Below are 24,331 nucleotides of genomic sequence, written 5' to 3'. Positions count from 1 at the left end.
AACAGAAAATACAGAGAGAATAGTTGAAGATCTGTTGGCAGAAAACTTCCCTGACATCATGAAAGATGAAAGGATATCTATCCAAGATGCTCATTGAACCCCATATAAGATTGATCCAAAAAGAAAATCACCAAGGCATATTATCATCAAACTTGCCAAAACCAAAGATAAAGAGAAAATTTTATAAGCAGCCAGGGATAAAAGAAAGGTCTCCTACAAGGGAGAATCAATAAGAATAAGTTCAGACTACTCAGCAGAAACCATGCAGGCAAGAAGGCAATGAAATGGCATATATAGAGCTCTGAAGGAGAAAAACTGCCAGCCAAGGATCATATATCCAGCAAAACTCTCTCTCAAATATGAAGGTGAAATTAAAACATTTACAGATAAACACAAGCTTAGAGAATTTGCAAAAACCAGACCAAAGCTACAAGAATTACTAAAGGAAATTCTTTGGTCAGAAAATCAATAATATCAGATACCAGCACAACACAAGGTCACAGAACAGAACATCCTGATATCAACTCTAATAGGGAAATAACAAAAACAAATTAAGATTAATTTTAAAAAGAAAAAAATGCTAAAAGTGGGGAATCATCGAAGTCATTATGTAAAAGATCACAATAACCAAAAAGAAGGACTAAATACAGGAGGCATAGATCTTCCATATGGAGAGGAAAACAAGGCGATATAGGATGATACAAGTTAGGTTTTTACTTAGAAAATAGGGCTAAATATTAAGGTAACCAAAAAGAGGTCTAACAATTCCATAATTCAAAACAAAAACCTAGAAAAACATAACGTTTCAGCAAACATAAATTCAGCTACTATAAAAATGAGGAACACAAAAATTACAAAGAAAAAGTCTCAGCACAAAAAAGTGGAAAAATGAAACTGTCAACAACACACAAAAAAGTCATGAAAATGACAGCACTAATACTTATCTATAATTACACTGAATGTAAATGGACTAAATGCACCTATAAAGAGACAGAGAGTCTCAGACTGGATAAAAAAAATAAGATCTGTCTATATGCTGCCTACAAGAGACAAACCTTAGACTTAGAGACACAAAAAAACTAAAACTCAAAGGATGGAAAAAAATATATCAAGCAAACAACAGTCAAAAAAGAGCAGGAGTGGCAATATTAATTTCTGACAAAAAGACTTTAAAGTTAAATCCACCACAAAGGATAAAGAAGGACACTACATAATGATTAAAGGGACAATTGACCAGGAAGATATAACCGTATTAAATATTTATGCACCCAAGGACAGGGCTGCAAGATACATAAAACAAACTTTAACAGAATGGAAATGTGAGATAGACACATCCACAATTATAGAAGAAGACTTCAACACACCACTTTCGGAGAAGGATAGGACTTCCAGTAAGAAGCTCAATAGAGATACCAAAGATCTAATTGCTAAAATCAACCAACTTGACCTTATAGACTTATACAGAACACTCCACCTAACAGCTGCAAAGTATACTTTTTTTTCTAGCACACATCGAACATTCTCTAGAATAGATCACATGTTAGGTCATAAAACAAGCCTTTGCAGAATCCAAAACATCAAAATATTACAAAGGATCTTCTCAGATCATAAGGCCATAAAAGTAGAAATCAATAACAGAAAAATCAGGGAAAAGAAATCAAATACTTGGAAACTGAACAATGCCCTGCTCAAAAAAGACTCGGTTATAGAAGACATTAAGGAGGGAATAAAGAAATTCATAGAATGCAATGACAATGAAAACAATTCCTGTCAAACAAAACCTTTGGGACACAGCAAAAGCAGTGCTCAGAGATCAATTTATATTGATAAATGCACACATACATAAAGAAAAAAGAGCCAAAATCAGAGAACTGTCCCTACGACTTGAACAAATAGAAAGCGAGCAACAAAAGAATCCATCAGGCACCAGAAGAAAACAAATAATAAAAATTAGAGCTGAACTAAATGAATTAGAGAACAGAAAAACAATTGGAAGAATTAACAAAGCCAAAAGTTGGTTCTTTGAGAAAATTAACAAAATTGATAAACCATTGGCCAGACTGACTAAACAAATACAGGAAAGGAAACAAATAGCCTGAATAAGAAATGAGACAGGCCATATCACAACAGACCCAACTGAAATTAAAAGCATCATATCAGATTATTACGAAAAATTGTACTCTAACAAATTCGCAAACCTAGAAGAAATGGATGAATTCCTAGAAAAACACTACCTACCTAAACTAACACAATCAGAAGTAGAAAAACTAAATAGACCCATAACAAAAAAAAGAGATTGAAAAGGTCATCAAAAAACTCCCAACAAAAAAAAAAAGCCCTGCCCCAGATGGCTTCACTGCAGAGTTCTACCAAACATTCAGAGAAGAGTTAACACCACTACTACTAAAGCTATTTCAAAGCATAGAAAATGATGGAATAGTACCTAACTCATTCTATGAATCCACCATATCCATGATACCAAAACCAGGTAAAGACACCACAAAAAAGAAAATTACAGACCTATATCCCTCAGGAATATAGATGCAAAAGTCCTCAACAAAATTCTAGCCAATAGAATTCAACAACATATCAAAAAAATAATCCACCACGACCAAGTGGGATTTATACCAGGTATGCAAGGTTGGTTCAATATTAGAAAAACAATTAATGTAATACACCATATAAATAAAACAAAAGACAAAAACCACATGATCTTATCAATTGATGCAGAAAAGGCATTTAACAAAGTCCAACACCCATTCATGATAAAAACTCTCAGCAAAATAGGAATTGAAGGAAAATTCCTCAACATAATAAAGGGCATCTATACAAAGCCAACAGCCAACATCCTTCTAAATGGAGAGAGCCTGAAAGCATTTCCCTTGAGAACAGGAATCAGACAAGGATGACTCATTAGGGGGAGAGTAAATGGGAGTATGTAGTAAGGTGTATATAAGTTTATATGTGAGAGACTGACTTGATTTGTAAACTTTCACTTAAAGCACAATAAAAATTATTTTAAAAAAATTTTAATTCGATTTTGAATATTTAAAAATCCTGTACATCAAAATATATTGTAAATAAAATCGACAGTTGGCCACAAACTGGGAAAAATTATTTTCAGATTTTTTATCTAAAAAAGAATAAAGAACATTTACAACTCAATAATAAAAGAAAAAAGAATTCATTCTTTAATGGGCAAAAGATTTAAACCAACTCTTCACAAAAGATGACATACGAAAGGTCAATAAGCAGACAAAAACCCATCGCCATCAAGTCGCTTCTGGCTAACAGCCACCCCACGGGGCTTCAAAGGTCTAAATCTCTGCAGAAGCAGACTACCACATAATTCTCTGGTAGAAACCCACCTTTCGGTTAGCAGAAGCATATAAAAATGTGCACAATATCACTAGTCGTCAGGGAAATGAAAATGAAATCACTAATGAGAAAATCCTACACCTACTAAAATGTCTAATTAAAAAAAAACTGATAACAACAAATATTGGTGAGAATGTGGAGCAACTGGAGCTCTTAGAAATTGTCGATGGGACTGTAAATTGAGAAACCACTTTGGAGAACACTTTGGCTCTTTCTTAAAAAGTTAAATATATACTTATCTTACAACTCAGGAATTTCCTTCTTTAAAATTTTCCGAAGATAAAACATATGGCCACAAAAATATTTCCACATGAGTGTTCACTGCAGCTTTATTTATAATAATCAAGACTGAAACAACCCAAACATTCTTCAGCGGGTAAATGAATACGCAAAGTATGATATATTCATACAACAGGATACTACTGAGCAAATAAAAGGAATGAATGTTTTATACTCAACAACATGGTTACATTTCAACAACATTTTCCAAAGTGAAAGCAGCCAAACACCAAAGAGTGTATATACCATATGATTCCATTTATTTAAAATTACAGAACAGGCAAAACTAATCTATAGGCCTAGAAATCAGATCAGTGGTTGCTGAGGTAGATTAACTGCAAATTGGGACAAGCAAACATTTTGGAGTGCTGTGAACGTTCTATATTTAATTTGAGCTCTGGTTACATGGGTGTATACCCCTATCAAAACTTGTTGAACTGAAAACTTTGAGTGAGTGCATCTTATTCTCTGTAATTTCTACTGAATAAAGTTAATTTTTTAAAGTTATGATTCCAACTCAATTTTCCTATTTTGTAGAGTCTGACCTCCAACAATTAGTTATACATGCTATATCCATATACTCTCAATATACCCCTCAACACTGTCTTTTCACCTGTCACCATGAACTAGTTCACAAAAAAAAATTCACTTCCCTTCTGTCAACCCTTGCAATCCTGTATACATGGCCATTTTTCATATCATGGATCGAATTTCCTTCTCTTGGTTCAATTTAGTTCATTAGAGAACTCTATTTAGGTACCACTAATTTCCTTTCTTGGAGAAACTGGGAAATTTAAGAGTCAAAACACATAAAACCATGGATTCTCAGACTTTGATTAATTACCTCAGGATTGACGGGATGACTGGTACCAATTAGAACTCAGAAAACTACAAATTCCTCAGCTTGACTTAGAAATAAACTTTTAGTGAGACTTGTCTCCTGGGGTTCCTTGGAGCACATCCATGGAGACTGATGTCCCAAAGGGAGCTATGAAAGGGCCCCACTAACAAATCATTATTCTGAGAAGAAATCTTGACCTAGTGTGAACTGATGCATTAATCACTCTGAATACAATTCACCGAAGCTCTGAAGAAATCTTAACATTTCTTGACAGCTTTACAAATAGACTTCAGTATTGCATAATGCCACTTGCCTTAAATTTTAGAGAGAGAGGTTGATTTTCCTAGGTCAGAAAGGAAAAAGGAAATTTTCTGTTACAATTAGACCAGCTTCAGGTCATTGTGGAGTCTCTGTTCTACTTCCATTCCCACAAACCTTGATCCTTGTCTGGAATGCATTTCCCCTCCCCTACCCCATGTTCCTTCCCTATTTAACTTCTCTAGGACTCAGCTAGAAACCCTGGTGGCATAGTGGTTAAGTGCTATGGCTGCTAACCAAAAGGTTGGCAGTTTGGATCTGCCAGGCGCTCCTTGGAAACTCTATGGGGCAGTTCTACTCTGTCCTATAGGGTAGCTATGAGTCGGAATCGACTCGACAGCACTGGGGTTTTTTAGGACTCAGCTTTGGAGAACAGTGATGATTCGTGGCAGAATTCTTGTTTTTCATGTGAGAGACTCAGGTTTGCCGGGCCAATGCACCTTCCATGCAGCCGCCACCCATCTCTCAGTGGAGGCTTGTGTGTTGGCTGTGATGCTGAACAGGTTTCAGTAGCACTGTGCATGGGGTCCCCCTGAGTCAGGGACCAACTCCATGGCAGATAACAAGATTCAGCTTAGCACCTCCTTCTCTAAAAACCCTCCTTTAGCCCCTCTCCAGGCTAAGTAAGGGGTCCCTTCCATGTGCTCTCAAAACAATCTGTGTACAACGCCACGCTTTCACTCACAGGCTATGTTGTGATTATTATACATGGCCTCTCTCCATACCCATAAACTTCTTAAGCGTCTAACAGGACTTGTAACAGTATGATCTGAACGAACGCTTGTGGAATTAATAGGTCTAATTCTCCAAACTGTGGGCTGTTTAGCCCTTGCAAATTTTATATTGGGCTGGAAAAACTGCCACTCTCCATGTGGGGAATGAAGATAATTCCCCATCTTCCCTATACAGAGAGACCAGGTTCATGGTCAGTTATACCGGTCATTAGTACAAGTTTAAAAGCTGTCTGTTTCTTTAATTTCTCAGAGCTTTTTTTTGTGGCATTATAAACAAAGAAAAATCCTTCCCTGGTCTAGAAAAGGGGTAGGAGAAAAAGGAAGTAATTTCTCCCCTAAGCACTCAGAGAATTACTGCTTTCTCATAGGAGGAAAAAATTATGAAACATATCAGTGAACTGTGAGCTGCCTCTTTCATGCAAAGAAAATTACATACTTTGAAAATTGTGCAATTCATTTCATAGTAATTTACCTTACCCATATCAAAGGAAAACCATATGAAAAAATATTCTAAATAAAAGGAAAGGAGATTTACTATTTTCTAGTGAATATTAAAAAAAAATTTTTTTTTTTTTATTAGTAGAACAGAAAGAAAGCTCTCAGCCTATGCATTTCATATACAAATACAATGTTTTACTTGGTATGAAAAGATAGAAAGTTTTGGTAGGAATACACTTTCCAGAATTTCCAATTTGTTTGTCCTTAGCATTCACTATCCTTTTCACTTTTTTAGGATGGCATCTACAGGTCTTTATTCAACAAACCTTTATTAGGTACTCACTATATACCAGAGGAGTCCCTGGGTGATGTAAATGGTTAATGCACTTGGCTACTAACCAAGAGGATGGAAGTTTGAGTCCACACAGGGATGCCTCAGAAGAAAGGCCTGGTAATCTACTTCCAAAATATCAGCCATCGAAAACCCTACGGAGCACAGTTTTACTCTGACATACTTGGGGTCGCCATGAGTCAGAGTCAATGTGATATCTGGTACCTATATCAGGCCCTGATTCAGCTGACCTTGGAATTTTGCATTAAAGTTTATTACATTTCCTGACTTACTAAGCAGTTTTCTCCATTTAATTTTGAACATTTTTAAGTGTCCTTTAAAAAAAAGTATCTGAAGTAGGACTTGGAAGTGGATTCTTACCAAAAAAAAAAAAAATCTGTTCTATTATCTAAGTTGTATCTCACGACTAATATAATGACAATGGTTTTTAGTTATATAAATACATAGGTTATAACATAAACCAGAGACTACATCAGCCTGACACTGGAAGAACTAGAGGTTGCCCGGCTACCACCAATCACTGCCCTGACAGGGAACACAACAGAGAATCCCTGATGGAGCAGGAAAACAGTGGGATGCAGACCTCAAATTCTCATAAAAAAAAAACAAACTTAATAGTCTGACTGAGACTAGCGTGACCCCAGAGGTCACAGTCCTGGACCCTTTGTTAGCCCAAGACTGGAACCATTCCCAAAGCCAACTCTTCAGACGGATTAGACTGTACGATAATACAGAAAATGATACTGGTAGGGAGTAAGCTTCTTGGCTCAAGTACACACATGAGACTATGTGGGCAGCTCCTGTCTGGAGGCGAGACGAGAAGGCAGAGGGGGATAGGAGCTGGCTGAATGAATGGACTTGGCGGGTAGAGCGTGGAAATAAGGAGTGTGCTGAATCACTAGGGGGAGAGCAGTTAGGAGTACATAGCAAGGTGTGTAAACGTTTTTTGTATGAGAGACTGACTTGATTTGTAAACTTTCACTTAAAGCACAATAAAAATAAATAAAATGTTTTTTAAAGTAAAAAATATATATAGGTTATGATCAGCTTTCTTAAACATATCTATAACATAAAATTCAAGTATTCTCTTCCAGAATATATTATAGGAGTGGAAGTTAACTTTTTGTGAACTCTTAGCCATGTTTTGTACATATGCCATTATATAAAACTGTTCATTTAAAATAATCATATGGATTATTGACAGATAAACCACTAGATTTAAAAACAATTGTTTTTATAGTTGTGTAAGTGTGAAAAAATAATGCTGTTTCATTATTCAAGGGTACTTAATACTTTCAAAGTCCATTAAAAGCCAGTTTGCTAACAAAGGGGCAAGCCAAACCATCACTATGAAAGGGGCCCTGTGTGTGTACGTGCGTGTGTGTGTGTGTGTGTGTCCGTGTATGTGTGGGTGGGAGTCCTGAAGTACCCAGAATCCTCCCTTTTTCTTCCCAAATTATACTCAAACGAATTGTAAAATTTCTGAGATGCTCCTTTCTTTTTCTGTTTTTCTAGAACATCAAGGGACATGAGAAATGGCACAGCAATCACAGAGTTCATTCTCATAGGCTTTCCTGGTATCCAGGGACTACAAATCCCTCTCTTCATAGTGATCTTTCTCATCTACATATTAACCCTTGGAGGCAATGGGCTCATTATCATCATTGTCTGGGCTGAGCCCAGGCTACAAATTCCAATGTATTTCTTCCTTTGCAACTTGTCCTTCCTTGAGATCTGGTACACCACCACGGTCATCCCCAAACTGCTAGAAACCTTTGTGGTAGCAAGAACAGTTATTTGCATTCCCTGCTGCCTGCTGCAGGCCTTCTTCCACTTCTTCCTGGGCACCACCGAGTTCCTCATTCTCACTGTCATGTCTTTTGACCGCTACCTGGCCATCTGCAAGCCCCTTCACTACCCTACCATCATGACCAGCAAACTCTGCCTGCGGCTGGCCCTCAGTTCCTGGGTGGCAGGCTTCACCATTATCTTTTGTCAGACGCTGCCACTCATCCAGCTGCCATTCTGTGGCAACAATGTCATCAATCATTTCTACTGCGATGTTGGTCCCATCCTGAAAGCTGCCTGCACTGACACCACCCTTTTGGAGCTCCTGAGTCTCCTGGCAACCAGCTTGGTGATCCCAGGGTCACTCTTCTTTACAACAATTTCTTATATCTGCATACTGTCCACCATCCTACAGATTTCTTCAGCCACTGGCCGCCAGAAAGCTTTCTCTACCTGTGCCTCTCACCTGACAGTTGTCTCCCTACTCTACGGAGCTGTTCTGTTCATGTACCTAAGACCCACAACACACTCCTCCTTTAAGATTAATAAGGTGGTATCTGTGCTAAATACTATCCTCACCCCCCTTCTGAATCCCTTTATTTATACCATTAGAAACAAGGAGGTGAAAGGAGCCCTGATGAAGGCAATGGCTTGTCCAAAGGCTCATGATCAAGAGAAAAATGTGCAACACAGCCCATAGTTTGAGTTGAGATGCTTAAGGAGCATTTTAAGTCCACCAGAGAATCAGTTCTAGAAGCTGGAAATACCAGAGTTAGAGAAGCCTATCCAAGTCCTATAGAGATTTTTCTAATACCTGAGCACCAAGAGTGATGAAAGTTACAAGACGACATCCAGAGAGCCAGGCATTAGATCCAATTTCCTTCAACAATTTGAAACACCAAGGTCCAAAGATACCAAGGAGTCTGTTGTCTACCTCCAGTGCCAGGAGAAGCTGGAAGGCTGTTTTGAGGAAAAGGAGCCCTGGCCACAGAAACACGACAGAGCTTGAGACTTCACATTGCACCCTACTGGTTCTTGGGTTTCTGGAGTCCAAACGTCTTTCCAAAATGTATATAGTACACCTTTCTCCAAGAGAGTAAGGAAGCACACAAAGGTCCGTCCAAGCAATATTGTTAACAATCACGTACTCAGATCCCTGGATATTAGTTATTTTTCTACTATCAATAACTTGAATGACAAGATTGACCTCATAGCTAGATCTGAGCCAAATCCTGGCTTTTATTGAGTTCTTGAGTTAATTTATTCCTAAAAATGTACACCCTTAAGTAAAGCAATATTTTTACGATGTGTTCCACAGGATGTTAGTTATTAACAACAGGGTCTATTATTCAAACTTAGACAAGGTTAAGCAGGTTCTCTCACTACAAAACTTCAGGGGAACATTTAAATCTACGTTGAAGAAAAAATTTTCCAAATCCCATGATTATGTGTATGTGTGATGGTTAATTTTATGTGTAAACTTTTGTTCAGTAAAACATTAGTCTAAGTGCTGTTATAAAGAAATCACATGCGATTAAATCAGAGGGCCTTAAGTAAAACGGATTACCTTCCATAATGTCAGTGGGCCTCGCTCAATCAATTGAAGACCTTAGATCAAAAAGGAGTTTCTCCCAAAAGCAAAGAAGTTTCCTGAATACAACCAAATGCTTCCAAGGTTAGAGTAGCAGGGATGGGAGTCTGGGGATACACGGTTTCAGGGGATACCTAGGTCAATTGGCATAACAAAATATTAAGAAAACGTTCTGCATCCCATTTTGGTGAGAGCCATCTGGGGTCTTAAATGCTAGTAAGCGGCCATCTAAGGCACATCAATTGGTCTCAACCTACCTGGAGCAAAAGAGAATGAAGAACACCAAAGACATATGGTAAAGATGAGCTCACAAGACAGAAAGGGCCACATAAACCAGAGACTCCATCAGCCTGAGACAGGAAAAACCAGCTACCACCGATCACTGCCTTGACAGGGAATCCCTGATGGAGCAGGAGAACAGTGGGATGCAGATCTCAAATTCTTGTAAAAAGACCAGGCTTAACGATCTGACTGAGACTGGAGGGACCCTGACGGTTATGGTCCCCTGACCCTTTGTTAGCCCAAGATTGGAACCATTCCCAAAACCAACTCTCCAGACAGGGATTGGACTGGACTATAAGATAGACAATGATACTGGTGAGGAGTGAGCTTCTTGGCTCAAGCAGACACATGAGACTATGTGGGGAACTCCTTTCTGGTGGCGAGATGAGAAGGAAGAGGGGGATAGGAGCTGGTTGAATGGATACGGGGAATACAAGGTGGAGAGGAGGAATGTGCTGTCTTATTAGGAGAGGAGCTAGGAGTACACAGTAAGGCGTGTGTACTTTTTTGTATGAGAGACTGACTTGATTTGTAAACTTTCACCTAAAGCACAATAAATAAATAAACAAAAAGGAGTTTCTCTAGGGTGTGTTCTGTCCCCTGACTATAAATAGCATTTTTCCAGAACACTCTTCTCATCGCCTGACCTACACATTTTGGGACACAAGACTACAACTGTCTTCAGCCTGTAGCCTGACACATGGATCTGGTACTTACCAGCCCCACAATCTCATCTCTCAATCTCTATGTATGTATGTATGTATATATATACATACATGTACATGTGTACATAAATATATGTATATATGTGTATATATATATACCTATGGAGTCCCGGTGGCACAGTGGCTAAGAGCTTAGCTGCTAAGCAAAAGGGTCGGCAGTTTGGATCCACCATCTGCTCCTTGGAAACACTATGGGACAGTTCTACTCTCATAGGGACCCTACTGTTGCTATAATCCTATAGGAATCAACTCAACAGCAGTGGGTTGGTTTGGTTTTATTCTTTGCTTGTCGACTATCTCATTATCCAATATTTTTCATTTACAATAATAGTAAAAAATCTACTATCTGACTATTTTGTGCATTAATGACACGTCTGGCAGTTACAAATGCTGAGATGCAAGATGAGAATAATGCTGGCTGTGATGATTAAAGTTATGTGTCAGCTTGCCTTGGCCGTGATTCTCAGTGCTTTGGCAGTTATGTAATGATGTAATTTGGCCATTATGTAATGAAAGAGTCATCCCCATTTTGTGATCTGATGTGGTCATCCTTCATTTTCACATAATATCAATATTCTCATAATAACTTGGTCTTTGGAACTTACCCATGTCAATATATGAGGAGTGAGTGTATGCATTTTAATTATATGTATACTTATATTTTATATATCACTGGTTCTGTTCCTCTAGAGAACCCTGACTAGGACAATATGAAAGTGCCTGCTACATGGCCTTGAACCCAACAGAGCTTTATGCAACATATCTTGGGCTTCCTTAAGAACTATGCCCATAATTACTGGTGTAAGCCAGAACAACGGGTATTCCAGAAAGAGATCTTACAGTCCTCTCTTTAACCAATCAGCAAATAATGGCCTTCAGAATCCTGCCTGATTTAGCCAAAATTTTCACTTATCTTACATCTAGCCCTTCTCCTTTTGACTCAAAAAGATTTCCTCTCAGAACTAAACTCAGATTTCAACAATGCAACTATCCTTTACATGGCAAATAATGAGTTCAGCTTTGCTTTCTCAGTTTTAATGACCTCTGTGTGCACTATAAGTCTCCAAGAGGAGGATAGAATATACAGCCTTCCGCAGGTTTATCCAACACAGAACCGTTTCTCTTAACGTGCCTCTGACTAAAGATGTCCTGCTGTCTTCCTTAAGGCGTATCTCTAAAGTCAGCTCTGTATCAGGAAATCAGAATATCATTTCATGATATTCACAAATACCCAGCTAAATTGGGGAAAAATCTAATACAAGAAAATCTGAAATACAATACTGAAAAATTTGGAGATATTCATATATTTACTGAAGTATCTACTGACGGACCAAGCAACTCAACATCAGGTCACTTTAAATTATACAGTCTGCTTGCAAGTTTAAAATGATTCCAATTGCAAAAATTCTATTTACATATAGCTCTTCCAGAAGTGTCCACTCTCTGTGCCTGGTATCCAGCCAGACTTGGATCCAATAGCTAGGCGTAGGGAATGCGTACATACACTTTCAGCTGAGCTCACTTAACTAATTATCTCTGATGCTTCTTTGATTTTTGGAAAATAACTTCTCTCCATGCTAAGTGCCAGGAGTTTTGATGCTGCCGTGGTTAAAGCGCTCAGCTGCTAACTGCAAGTTCAGCAATCCGAACCCACTGAAAAATGCTTTCCTGGGAGAAAAGTGTGGCAAGCTGCTTCTGTAAAGATTTACAGCCTTGGAAACACTATGGGGCAGTTTTACTCTGTCCTATAGGGTCACTAAGAGTCAGAATTGACTCGAAGGCAATGGGTTTGGGTTTGGTTATTCTAAATGCAGAACCGACCGTTTTCCTAACAATTAGTTTTTTGCTCTTCATGAAATAGCGTTAAGGAAATAACACCCATTTCCTTCCATTTCCACTACCCTTTAGTCCATCTCTCACATGACCTACAATAACACCTTCCTAAATGACTGCTGCACATTCACTCTTGGATCCCTCCATTCTCACCAGTGGCCAGAAGGATTTTAGAAAAACATACATCTAATCATGTCACTTAATTAATTAAAACCCTTCTACGGCTTCCCATTAACTCTAGCAGATAATGCTTAATTTGATCTATAAGACCTTTGGTCCATAGCATCTACCCCTTATCCACAATATCAGGCCTGCTTCACACCATCTCTATTGCTCTCTGACCTCTGCCATAATAGCCTTCTCTCAGCTTCTCTAATATTCCTAGTTCTTTCCCATCTCAGGGCCCTACTATATGCTATTTCCCATTACCTGAAGTATTCTTTCCTACCCATCCTACCTCCCATCCCTTACCCCAATCTATTTCCGTCAAGTTAATTCCTAGTCATTCTTCACAACTCAGCTCAAATATTACTACTTAAGAAAGTTTTCCCTACCGCTTGTCTACCACCACCTCCAGGATTAGGACCCCCAGTTACAAGCTATCATAGCACCCTGTACTTTTCCTTTGTAAAACTTACCACAATCATAATGAATTTATTGTGTAAATTATGTCAGCTCAATTTCCTTCCTCTCAAATTCTTCATGCCACACAACCCCACATGAAAGTTAGCTCCATGAGGATAGATGTTATGCCTTTCTTGTTCTCCACTCTATTCCCTATACTTCTCTAATAGATTCATGGAATAGTAAGTCAGGTGTGACACAAGAAAAAGGAATTAGAAGGCCATGGAAAGTACTAGGTTCATTACACTCACAGTTCCCAGAGGCAGGGAGGTATAGTATGCCATGATCCAGGGCCACACAGGGGGCTGCACCCAGGAACAAGGTTACAACAAGCTGGAGTTGTAGGAGAGGGCTTATGATAGAAAACAGCGTAGGATAAACGAGGTTTTGTGGACTTACTGGGGATTGGGCATTTTGAATAATTCTGCAAGCTCAAGGGGCACAAAGGCTGTCCCTATTTGTTGGGCTTTTAGCCCTGGGCCGATTAGAATGGGTGCATAGTGCCCCAGGAGTGTGAGAATCTATTAAAGGGAGCGGTTGGAGAATGGACTTAATCAGCTCCTTAAGAAGGGGATAACCAACTTTCAGCCAGAGCCTCAAAACTATCAACACAGAATTTTAAGAAATGGTATTGCAATACCAAGCACAGTGTCTTGCAATAGTAGTTGTTCAATAAATCATCGATGAACAAATGACTAAACTGTTGAAGAACCAGATAAATGGAATGACAGAACATAGGTCTCCTTACATATGGATTACTCCTCTATTATATACATACAGCATGCTCTAGGTTTTCAAACAGAAATTATTTACTAAAAATATTAAAATCATGATTCCCAACTTATACCATTCACAAAATAAATTAAAACTATAAACATAAAAAGCAGAACCAAAGGAATAGTGAAAATACAGGAGGATATCTTTATGAACCTTGGTACATGTTTTAAGCTGGGTTTTCTAGAGAAGAAAAAAACAGTAAAGCATATAAATATATATGGAGAGAGATTTATATCAAGGAAATGGCTCATGTGGTTGTAGAGGCTGGAACATCCCAAGTCCGTAGGACAGCCTAGAGGCTTCTCCTGATTCACGATGCCGCAAGGGCTCGCAAACGCAAGATTGAGATGTCAGAGACCAGGGATCTTGGTCACAGGCTGCAGAGAACAGCAAATCCCAAAACTGGCAGGCAAGACAGCAGGTCCCAAGAACCAGAGGTCAGATGAACAGGGGCAAGATGCCAGTCTTGCCAGAAAGTCTACTTATATTTGATGCAGGCCACACCCCCAAGGAAACTCCTTTACAACTGATTGGTTATCACAGCAGATCTCATCATGGAGGTAATCACATTATATCAAATCTCATCATTAAACTGATTATATCATCATATGACTACCAAACTGTATGATACCTGCAAAACCACTGAGAATCATGTCAAGGTAAGTTGTCATACAACCTTAATGATCACAGTCCACCCTTGTCAACTTGGCACCTGTACACATTTCCTTAAACCATACATAATCTCTGAATAAAGAGACAATTATAAAATCATACTTGAGCTTAACATGATACAACTAACACACATAGGACCAACACACTAGCCCTGTTTACATCTTACATTTTATAAGGGAAGAAAACAAATCTATTTGATGCACACATTAAAGGCAGAAATACTCATAACAATTATAGTTCTCATTACTGCAACTGGTCACATGGTCGTAACTGGTATTTAGAACTACCTTCTTCCACCACCCATTCTGTATTCCCTTTGCCCTCAGCAAGCACCTCAACTGGCCATGGTTCTTTGCCTGGTGGGGTGACCCAAACCTTCATTCCTGAAAGGTCTGGGCCATTAGTAGTCGTGTCAGAATTGGGTGGCTGTAGTTTTCCACTGATTTTAATCACAGAGCATGATAGTACTGAGACGCCCTAAGGGATCACCTCCATTCCATAAATACCCTTCTTTACCTCATTTTGTAATATCAATCCGATTTTCTCTTGGCAATCAGGATCTCCCACCAGCCAATGTGGTAACTCCCTTCCTTGCCTGTTGATCAAGAGGCATAAGGAGCCTCAAGTGGCCAGGTGGCATTCTTAGCTTTCAGTTCAACGGAATCATTGATATGCTTCCTGGTAGGAGCATTCCTCCCTTTGGAACTAAGACCCTTAGACCTGTAGAGCATAAGGTTCCAGGGACAGGAAGCAAAAATTCTGCAAGTGAGCCACTAGGGGTAATAGTGAGTGGTACCACTCCCATTTCCACCCCTTGATTCCTGGACCCATGAATCCTGCCTATGGGAGAAATAGTAGCATATACTGGACGCTAGTTTACAGCATATACAGCCTCCTGGAGAACATTGCCCCAACTCTGCAAGGTATTGCCACCTAGCTAGTGCCATAATTGTGTCTTTAAAATGCCATTCCATTGTTCTGCCAAGTCAGCTGCTTGGGGAACATGGTAAGACCAGTGAATTCCACGAGCATGGGCCCATTGCCACACTTCATTTGCTATGAAGTGAGTCCTTTCATCCAAGGTGATACGGTGTGGGATACTATGATGGTGAATAAGGCATTCTGTAAGTCCACGGATGGTAGTTTTGGCAGAAGCATTGAGTGTAGGGAAGGCAAATCCATATTCAGAGTGTCTATTCCAGTAAGAACAAAATGCTGCCCTTTCCATGATGGAAGTGATCCAATGTAATCAACTTGCCACTGGGTTTCTGGCTGATCACCTGAAGGAATGGTGCCATATCGGGGACTCAGTGTTGGTCTATGCTGCTGGCAGACTGGGCACTCAGCAGTGGCTGTAGCCAAGTCAGCCTTGGTGAGTTTGAGTCCATGTTGCTGAGTCAGTGCATAACCTCCATCTCTGACACTGTGGCCACTTTGTTCATAAGTCCATTGGGCAATAACAGAAGTCGCTGGGGGAATATGGCTGGTTTCCACAGAACACATCATCCTACTCACTTGATAAAATGCTCCTCTTCCAAGGTCACCCTTTGGTGAGCATTCACATGAGACACAAATATCTTCACTTCTTTGGCCCATTCAGAGAGGTCTATCCACATACCTCTTCTGCATACCTCCTTGTCTCCAATTTTCCAATCATGTTCCTTTCAAGTCCCTGACCATCCAGCTAAACCATTGGCCACAGTCCATGAGTCAGTATACAATTGCACATCTGGCCATTTCTCCGTCCAAGCAAAGTGAACAACCACATGCACTGCTCAAAGTTTTGCCGATTGTGAGGATTTCCCTTCACCACACTCCTTCAGGGAGGTCCCAGGAAGGTGCTGTAGTGCTGCGGCTATCCACTTTTAAGTGGTGCCTGCATATCATCCAGAACCATCTATAAACCAGGTATTAGCTTTCTCTTCCTCGGTGAACTCATGAGGCCATAGGTGCGGACTGAGATGGAAACCAGGTATTAGCTTTCTCTTCCTCAGTGAACTCATGAGGCCATAGGTGCGGACTGAGAGATGGAAAGTAATATGACAGGAATGGAGACCACGGGCATTTGGGCCACTTCCTCATGCAACTTACGCCTTTGGGTCCTGCTCAGGCCCAATCTCGTATATACCACACCCATTTAATAATGGAGTTCAACTTAATGGCTTTGTGAGTCAGACAACACCCAGTTCATGATGGGCAACACAGGCCACCTGGTGATTTGGTGACCCGTGCATGGTTACGCGTTCAGCCTTTACTAAGGCCCAATAACAAGTCAAAAGCTGTATCTCAAAAGGAAAGTAGTTATCTACAGAGGATGGCAGGACTTTGCTCCAAAATCCTAAGGGTCTGAACTGTGATTCACCTTAGGGGCCTGCCAAAGACTCCAAACAGCATCTCTATCTGCCACTGACACTTTTACCACCATTGGAGCAGCCAAGTCATACAGCCAAAGTGGCAGAGCAGCTTGTACGGCAGCCTGAACCTGTTGCAAAGCCTTCTTTTGCTCTGGGCGCCACTTAAAACTAGCAGCTTTTCTAGTCACTTTTTAAATAGGCTAGAGTAGCACACCCAAATGAGGAATATGTTGCCTCCAAAATCAAAAGGGGCCCACTAGCCATTATGCCTCCTTCTTAGTTGTGGGAGGGGCCAGATGCAATAACTTATTTTTCACTTTAGAAGGAATATGTCGACATGCCCCACACTTCTGGACCCATGGAAATTTCACTGAGGTGGAAGACACCTCAATTTTTGTGGGATTAATTTCCCATCCTCTATCACCCAAATGTTTTAACAATAAGTCCAGAGTCATTAACGCTTCTGCCTTACGAGGTCCAATCAGCATAATGTCATCAATGTAATGGACCAGTGTGACCTCTTGTGGAAGGGAAAGGCAATCAAGTTCCCATGTACTAAAGTATGACGTAGGGCTGGAGAGTTGATATAGGCCTGAGGTAGAATGGCTGAAGATGTATTGCTGGCCTTGCCAGCTGAAGGCAAACTGCTTCTGGTGGTCTTTCAAAACAGGTATAGAGAAAAAGGCATTAGCCAGATCAAAAGCTGCATTATTAGGTACCAGGAGATATATTAATTTGCTCAAAAAATGAAACCACATCTGGAGCAGCAGCTGCAACTGGAGTCACCACCTGGTTAAGTTTTCAATAATCCACTGTCATTCTTCAAGATCCATCTATTTTTTGCACAGGCCAAATAGGTGAGTTGAATAGGGATGAGGTGGGAATCACCAACCCTGCATCCATCAAGTCCTTGATAGTAGCTGTAGCCTCTGTAATCCCTTCAGGAATGTGGTATTGCTTTTGGTTTACTATTTACCTATGCAGGGGCAGTTCTAATGGCTTCCACGTGGCTTTTCCTACCATAATAGCTCTTACTTCATTTGTTAGGGATCCAACATGGAGGTTCTGCCAGTTGCTGAGTATATCTATTCCAATTATGCATACCAGAACTGGGAAAATCACTACAGGATGGGTTAGGAGATCCACTGGACCTGCTGTGAGACGGACATGAGCTAAGCCTCCAATAATAACCTGACCTCCATATGCCCCACTCTGGTGGTTCACAGTGATGTTTTGGGTCTCCTGGAATTAATGTCAGTTCAGAGCCAGTATCCAGCAATCCCTGAAAAGTCTGATTATTTCCTTTTCCCCAATGAACAGTCACTCTTGTAAAAGGTCATAGATCCATTTGGGGAATGCTGGAAGAAAGATTAACAGTATAAATTTTTGGCAACAAAGTGAGGTCCTTACTCAAGGGGACCCAGCCTCCCCATCATTCAAGGGGTTGTAGGTCTTTAAATTTGCTCAAGTCTTGGAATTGATTGAGGGGCCATGACTCTCTATTCTGGCAATTTGAGTTAGACTGCTGCTCAAAGCATCTAGAATTCTTCTACTTGTACAGATCAAGTAAATATTTCATAGATTTCCTATCTATTTCACTATTAGAGACACCATGACTAAGTAGCCAACACCATAAATCCATACCAGTCAGACTATTCTGATTATAGCTTTGACCCTGCTGTCCATTACAATAATCTTACCCGCCTTGTCTTTGTCAACTGTGTTCTGCTACATGGCCCGTACCACCACAGAGTCCAGTGAATTCTACTGCAGTTAGGGGTCTTAACTCAGTTAGGGCAGTTCCCACTGTAAAATCTGACTTACATAAAACAGTAATCACAGCAGTCTTCAGGGATGCTGGGGCTCCCTTCACAAAGTTGTTCCTCACCATTGTGGTAAAAGGTGTGTCCTCTGGGCACTCCATGTGTGGGTCTGTGGGTCTAACCTGATAAATCCACTTTAACATGACAATTTCTCTAAGCTTTTGGATATCTTCCTTACAGTATACAAAAGCAGGTCTGGTACTTCAACCTGATTTAATGTAGGCCACCACTTAATCCATGCTTCAGCAACCCAACCAAATAAACTATTAGATCCTAACCTCTCTAGCTGAAACATTGAATGAAGAATCTGTGCTTAGTGGGTCCATAGCAATAAAATCAGACTGATCCATCTTTATGTTCCTTGCACTATTATCCCACATCCTTAAAAGCTATTTCCACACATTTTCCCCAGGTTTCTGTTTGTACATATTAGAAAAAGTCAAGCAGTTCTTTTGGAGCGAAGTGTACCTCCTCCTGGGTCATACTTTGTACTTCACCTTTTGGGGCTCACTGGAACTTAAGTCCAGTTATAGGTCTAGAAGCCAAAATTGGTGACTGGGGCGTGTTTTTTAAAACATTCAGCATTGTCTTGTAAGGCACCTGCCTCAGGCAATGCCCCTGGCAATGACTCAGAAAAAGGGTCTTCAGACACAGCTGGGTTAATCTCATCAGATGGAAGTGGAGGGCCTAATGATTTTACTGGGAAAGGTGGCTTAGCAGACAAAGATAGCATAATCTTTTCAGATGGGAGTGAGAGGGCTGATTCTGTTGGCAGGAGTGATTCATTGGAATTTACAGGCTTAGTGTCCCCAGCTTCCTGATTATCTGCCCATATGTCCCCATTCCAAGTTTCAGGATCCCATTTCTTCCCAATCAATGCCCTCACTTTAACTTCAGACACCACTCAAGGTTGGGAATTCAGTTGGCATTGTAATTCAGCCACTCTTACGATAAAAAAAAAAAAAAATTTTTTTTTTTTTTTTTACGATAAGACTCTGTGTTTGGTTTTCAGCAATATCTGCTCTGTTACTACAAGAAATAAGGCTTTCTTTCAAGGCACAAATGGGAACTTTGAGATCATTTATGTGGCGCTTGAGCTTTGACTTTGAAGCCCTTAGTGAATCTTTTTCTTTTACCACTTTGTCGAGCAAAAGCAGGACCAACCAAACAGCTCCTTTAGACTTCTCATTATGGCAAAGTTGTAGAAAAGTATCCACCATGAGATCACCCAGAGCCTCACCTCTCACCAATACCAGATGTATTGGTGATATTTTGCATATTTGCAGTGCCACCTCACATCATGAGTTAGCAGTGCCCTCTTTGCTACTAGAGGCAGAGTCAGCAACATCTTTAAGACTATCCAGATTTGAGAACAAGTTTAGAGAACCCATCCTTACAATTTTGTTTCTCTAGAACCACTCTCAGTATCAAATGTCTTAGGCTGGGTTCTCTAGAGAAGCAAAACCAGTAAAGCGTATAAATATATATGGAGAGAGATTTACATCAAGGAAATGGCTCATGTGGTTGTAGAGGCTGGAATGTTCCAAGTCTGCGGACCAACCTGGAGGCTTCTACTGATTTACGTAGCATAGGGGCTGGCAAACCCAACATAGGCAAGTCAGAGAGCACGGCTCTTGCTCACAGGCTGCAAAGAATAACAAATCCCAAGATCGGCAGGCAAGACAGCAGGTAAGTTGCTAGCTCAAGTCCCAAGAACCAGAGGTCAGACAAACAGGAGCCAGCTACAGGATTGAGAGCAAGCAAAAGCCTGCCAGCCTTGCCAGAAAGTTCACTTGTATTTGATGCAGGCCGCACCCCAAGGAAACTCTCTTTTAGCTACCTACAGCAGATCTCATCACGGAGGTAATCACATTGTATCTCAATACGGAAGTGGTCACATCATCATACGATAGCCAAACTACATCACACCTGCCAAACCACTGAGAATCATGGCCCAGCCAAGTTGACGCACAACCTTAATAATGATCACAGTGCAGAAAAGGTGTTCTTAAAGAAGACACAAGATTCAAAGTAACTGAGAAAAATATTGTGTCAAATTTAAAACTTCAAAACTATAGACAAAGTTAAAATACAAGCTATAAAGTTGGAGAAACTATTTACAATATATATGCCAAGAGATTGGTATGCAGAATATACAAAAAAAAATCTAACAATTAATACGAGAAACACAAATAACCCAATAGGAAAATTAAAAATTACCAGTAAGCACATGAAAGCCTCACTATTAATCACGGTGTCATGGATTGAATTACGTCTCCCCAAAAATGTGGTTAGGCCATGATCCCCAGTATTGTGTGGCTGTCCTCCATTTTGTAATTTTAAATTTATGTTGAAAGAATTAAGATGGGATTGTAATGACACCCTTACTCAGGTCACCTCCTTGATCCAAGGTAAAGGGAGTTTCCCTGGGGTGTGGCCTGCACCACCTTTTATCTCTCAAGAACAAGCAGAGAGTTAGGAACCTCATACCACCAAGAAAGCAGCGCCAGGAGCAGAGCATGTCCTTTGGACCCGAGGTCCCTGTGCCTGAGAAGCTCCTCAACCACGGGAAGATTGAAGACAAGGACCTTCTTCCAGAGCTGACAGAGAGACAAAGCCTTCCCCTGGAGCTGGTGTCTAGAACTTGGACTCTTGGCCTACTTTACCATGAGGAAATAAATTTCTCTGTTAAAGCCATCCACTTGTGGTATTTCTGTTATAGCGGTACTAGATGACTGAGACACATAGAAATACAAATTAAAACAATGGCACATTAATTTTACCCACCAGATAGACCAAAATTTAAGAGTTTGGTAACATTAAATAATGGCATGGATATGGGCAAAATATTCTCATACACTTCTGTTAAGTAAACTGATGTTATCATTTGGGAGGACAATTTCGTAGTAGCTACGAAATTTAACTCAGCAATATTTTCTCCTCGGTATCTGGCCTAGAGTAACATTTGCTTATATGCACAAAGATGTTCGTTATAGCATTGTTTGTGATAGCAATAATTGTAAACAACTTATATGTTATCAGTAGGCAAATGGATAAAGAAATTGTAGATTATTCAAACTATAGAATCCTATGCAGAAAATTAGTAAGGTAGACAAGGAACCCTGGTGGCGCAACAGTGAAGCATTTGCTGCTATCCAAAAGGTTGGCAGTTCAAAGCCACCAACCTTTTGGTTAACAGCCAAGTGGGAGAAAGATCTTACAATCTGCTGCCATAAAAATTACAGCCAAGAAAATCCTGTGGGGCAGTCCTACTTTGTCCCATGGGGTCACTATGGGTCAAAAATCTGCTCAAAGGCACCCAACAACAACACATGTACTATGATGGACATATCTCCAAGGCCCACTGCTAAGACAAAACAACAAATGGAGGAATTCAAAATGAGGACATACACATATGCACATGCACACACAAAATAATACTATATATTTTTTAGTGCCTACATATGTACACGGTATGCAAAAGTATAGAAAAGCTCTGGAAAATAAATATGCCAGACTCATAAGAATAGTTAACTTTGGGGAGAGACAGGAGGAAGCCAGGATTGGTAAAAGGTCATTAGCTTTGTCCACAATGTTTTAAATGTTTAAAAGAACATGTTTGTATATCATTTATGTACTTAATATCAATATTTTAAAATATTAAATGAGATGTAGAGAGAAAGCATCTAGCACACACTAGGCTTCCATGAACTGCTTATTCCCTTTCCTCCACCACAAGTGATGAATATTGGGCTCAAAATATAATAAATGGATCCCAGCAATATGTCACATGAAAATGAAATGTGGAAGACAATCGAGGAGGAGATGGTCCTGCATGGCACAGAGACAGGAAAAGGAAATGGCAGGTAAAGGCAGAAAAGTCACTGATCTAGACAAAAATGGGCAACTGAGATCAGGCGAACCAGTTAGACAGTTCCTTTTGTGTCCATTCTGACTCATGGTGGTCTTATGAGTGTCAGAGTAGAATTGTGCTCCAGAGGGTTTTCGATGGCTGATTTTTTGGAAGTAGATCACCAGGCCTTTCTTCCAAGGTGCCTCTGGATGGACTCAGACCTCCAACCTTTGGATTAGGAACCAAGCATGTTAATGTTCTGCACCACCCAGGGTCTCCCGAGAGCAAGGAAGGCAGTCTCAAAGTAAAGAAATGAAAAAGAAATCCCCAAAGAAAAATAGAGAACAATGAGCCTAAACTCTTACAAGCTTCTACTGTGGGCCGATTAGCTCACATATATCATTTAATTCTCACAGTAACAGTATTACTATGCCCATTTCACAGGATGGACACTGAGTTTCAGAGAGGTGGAAACACTTGCCTGAGGCCCTGCATCTGATGATGAATGCAAGAGCCAATATTCAAACACAAATCTGCGCTCTTTTCTACCATGCTTTGAGGACAATGCAAAAGAAGAAAAAAAATCCGAAGAAACAAGAAAAGGTATAGTCACCAAAATTAAAACAGACAAAAGACAGGGGGGAAAAAAAAGAAGGAAAGAAAAACTCTGCAGAGGGAGTGTTAATTTACTCATTGGAGAGATCAGGCAGGTAGGAAGAATTTGGTCTGTGGTGTTGTTTGTTTGTTTTTGGCATTAGATAGAGAGCCTCAACCCGCACAGGGCACATGTTGCTGTTACCTGCCGTCGAGTGGGTTCCAACTCGTAGTAACCTTCTGTACAACACAACAAAACACTGCCCAGTCCTGCACCATCCTCACAACCATTGCTATGTTTGAGCCCACTGTTGCAGCCACTGTGTCAATCCATCTCATAGAGGATCTTCCTTTTTTTTGCTTACCCTCTACTTTACCACCTACAGCCTTTGGTATGGATTACACCTTAACATAAAGAAAACAAAAATCCTCACAACTGAACCAATAAGCAACATTATGATAAATGGAGAAAAGATTGAAGTTGTCAAGGATTTCATTTCATTTGGATCCACAATCAATGCCCACGGAAGCAGCAGTCAAGAAATCAAATGACGCGTTGCATTGGGCAAATCTGCTGCAAAAGACTTCCTTAAGGTGTTAAAAAGCAAAGATGTCACTTTTAGGGCTTAGGTGCATCTGATCCAAGTCATGGTGTTTTCAATCACCTCATATGCATGTGAAAGCTGGATGATGAATAAAGACGACCAAAAAAAGAATTGAAGCCTTTGAATTATAGTGTTGGTGAAGAATACTGAATATACCACCAACTGCCAAAAGACCATATAAATCTGTCTTGGAAGAAGTACAGCCAGAATGCTAGTATTAGGAGCAAGGATGGAAAGACTTCATCTCACATACTTTGCACATGTTATTAGGAGGGACCAGTCCCTGGAGAAGGACATCATGCTTGGTAAAGTAGAGAGTCAGCGAAAAAGAGGAAGACCTTCAATGAGATGGACTGACACAGTGGTTGCAACAATGGCCTCAAACGATTGTGAGGATGGCCCAGGACCCGGCAGCGTTTCGTTCTGTTGTACATAGGGTCATTATGAGTCTGAACCGACTTGACGCACCT

The 24,331-nt window shown here is 40.2% G+C and overlaps 1 protein-coding gene across 1 annotated transcript; it reads left to right on the top strand.

Annotated features, from left to right (window-relative positions):
* Positions 1-7,856: 7,856 nt before the first annotated feature.
* Positions 7,857-8,828, top strand: LOC126060974 (olfactory receptor 6X1-like). Its single transcript, XM_049857377.1, has one exon. The coding sequence runs from the start codon at positions 7,869-7,871 to the stop codon at positions 8,826-8,828; it is 960 nt and encodes a 319-aa protein (XP_049713334.1). The 5' UTR covers positions 7,857-7,868.
* The last annotated feature ends 15,503 nt before the right edge of the window (positions 8,829-24,331 follow it).

The sequence above is a fragment of the Elephas maximus genome, chromosome 17 (genome assembly GCF_024166365.1).
Source record: "Elephas maximus indicus isolate mEleMax1 chromosome 17, mEleMax1 primary haplotype, whole genome shotgun sequence".
Lineage (NCBI taxonomy): Eukaryota > Metazoa > Chordata > Mammalia > Proboscidea > Elephantidae > Elephas > Elephas maximus.
Note: the sequence above shows the minus strand (reverse complement) of the source record. Positions and strands in the feature narration are given on the sequence as shown.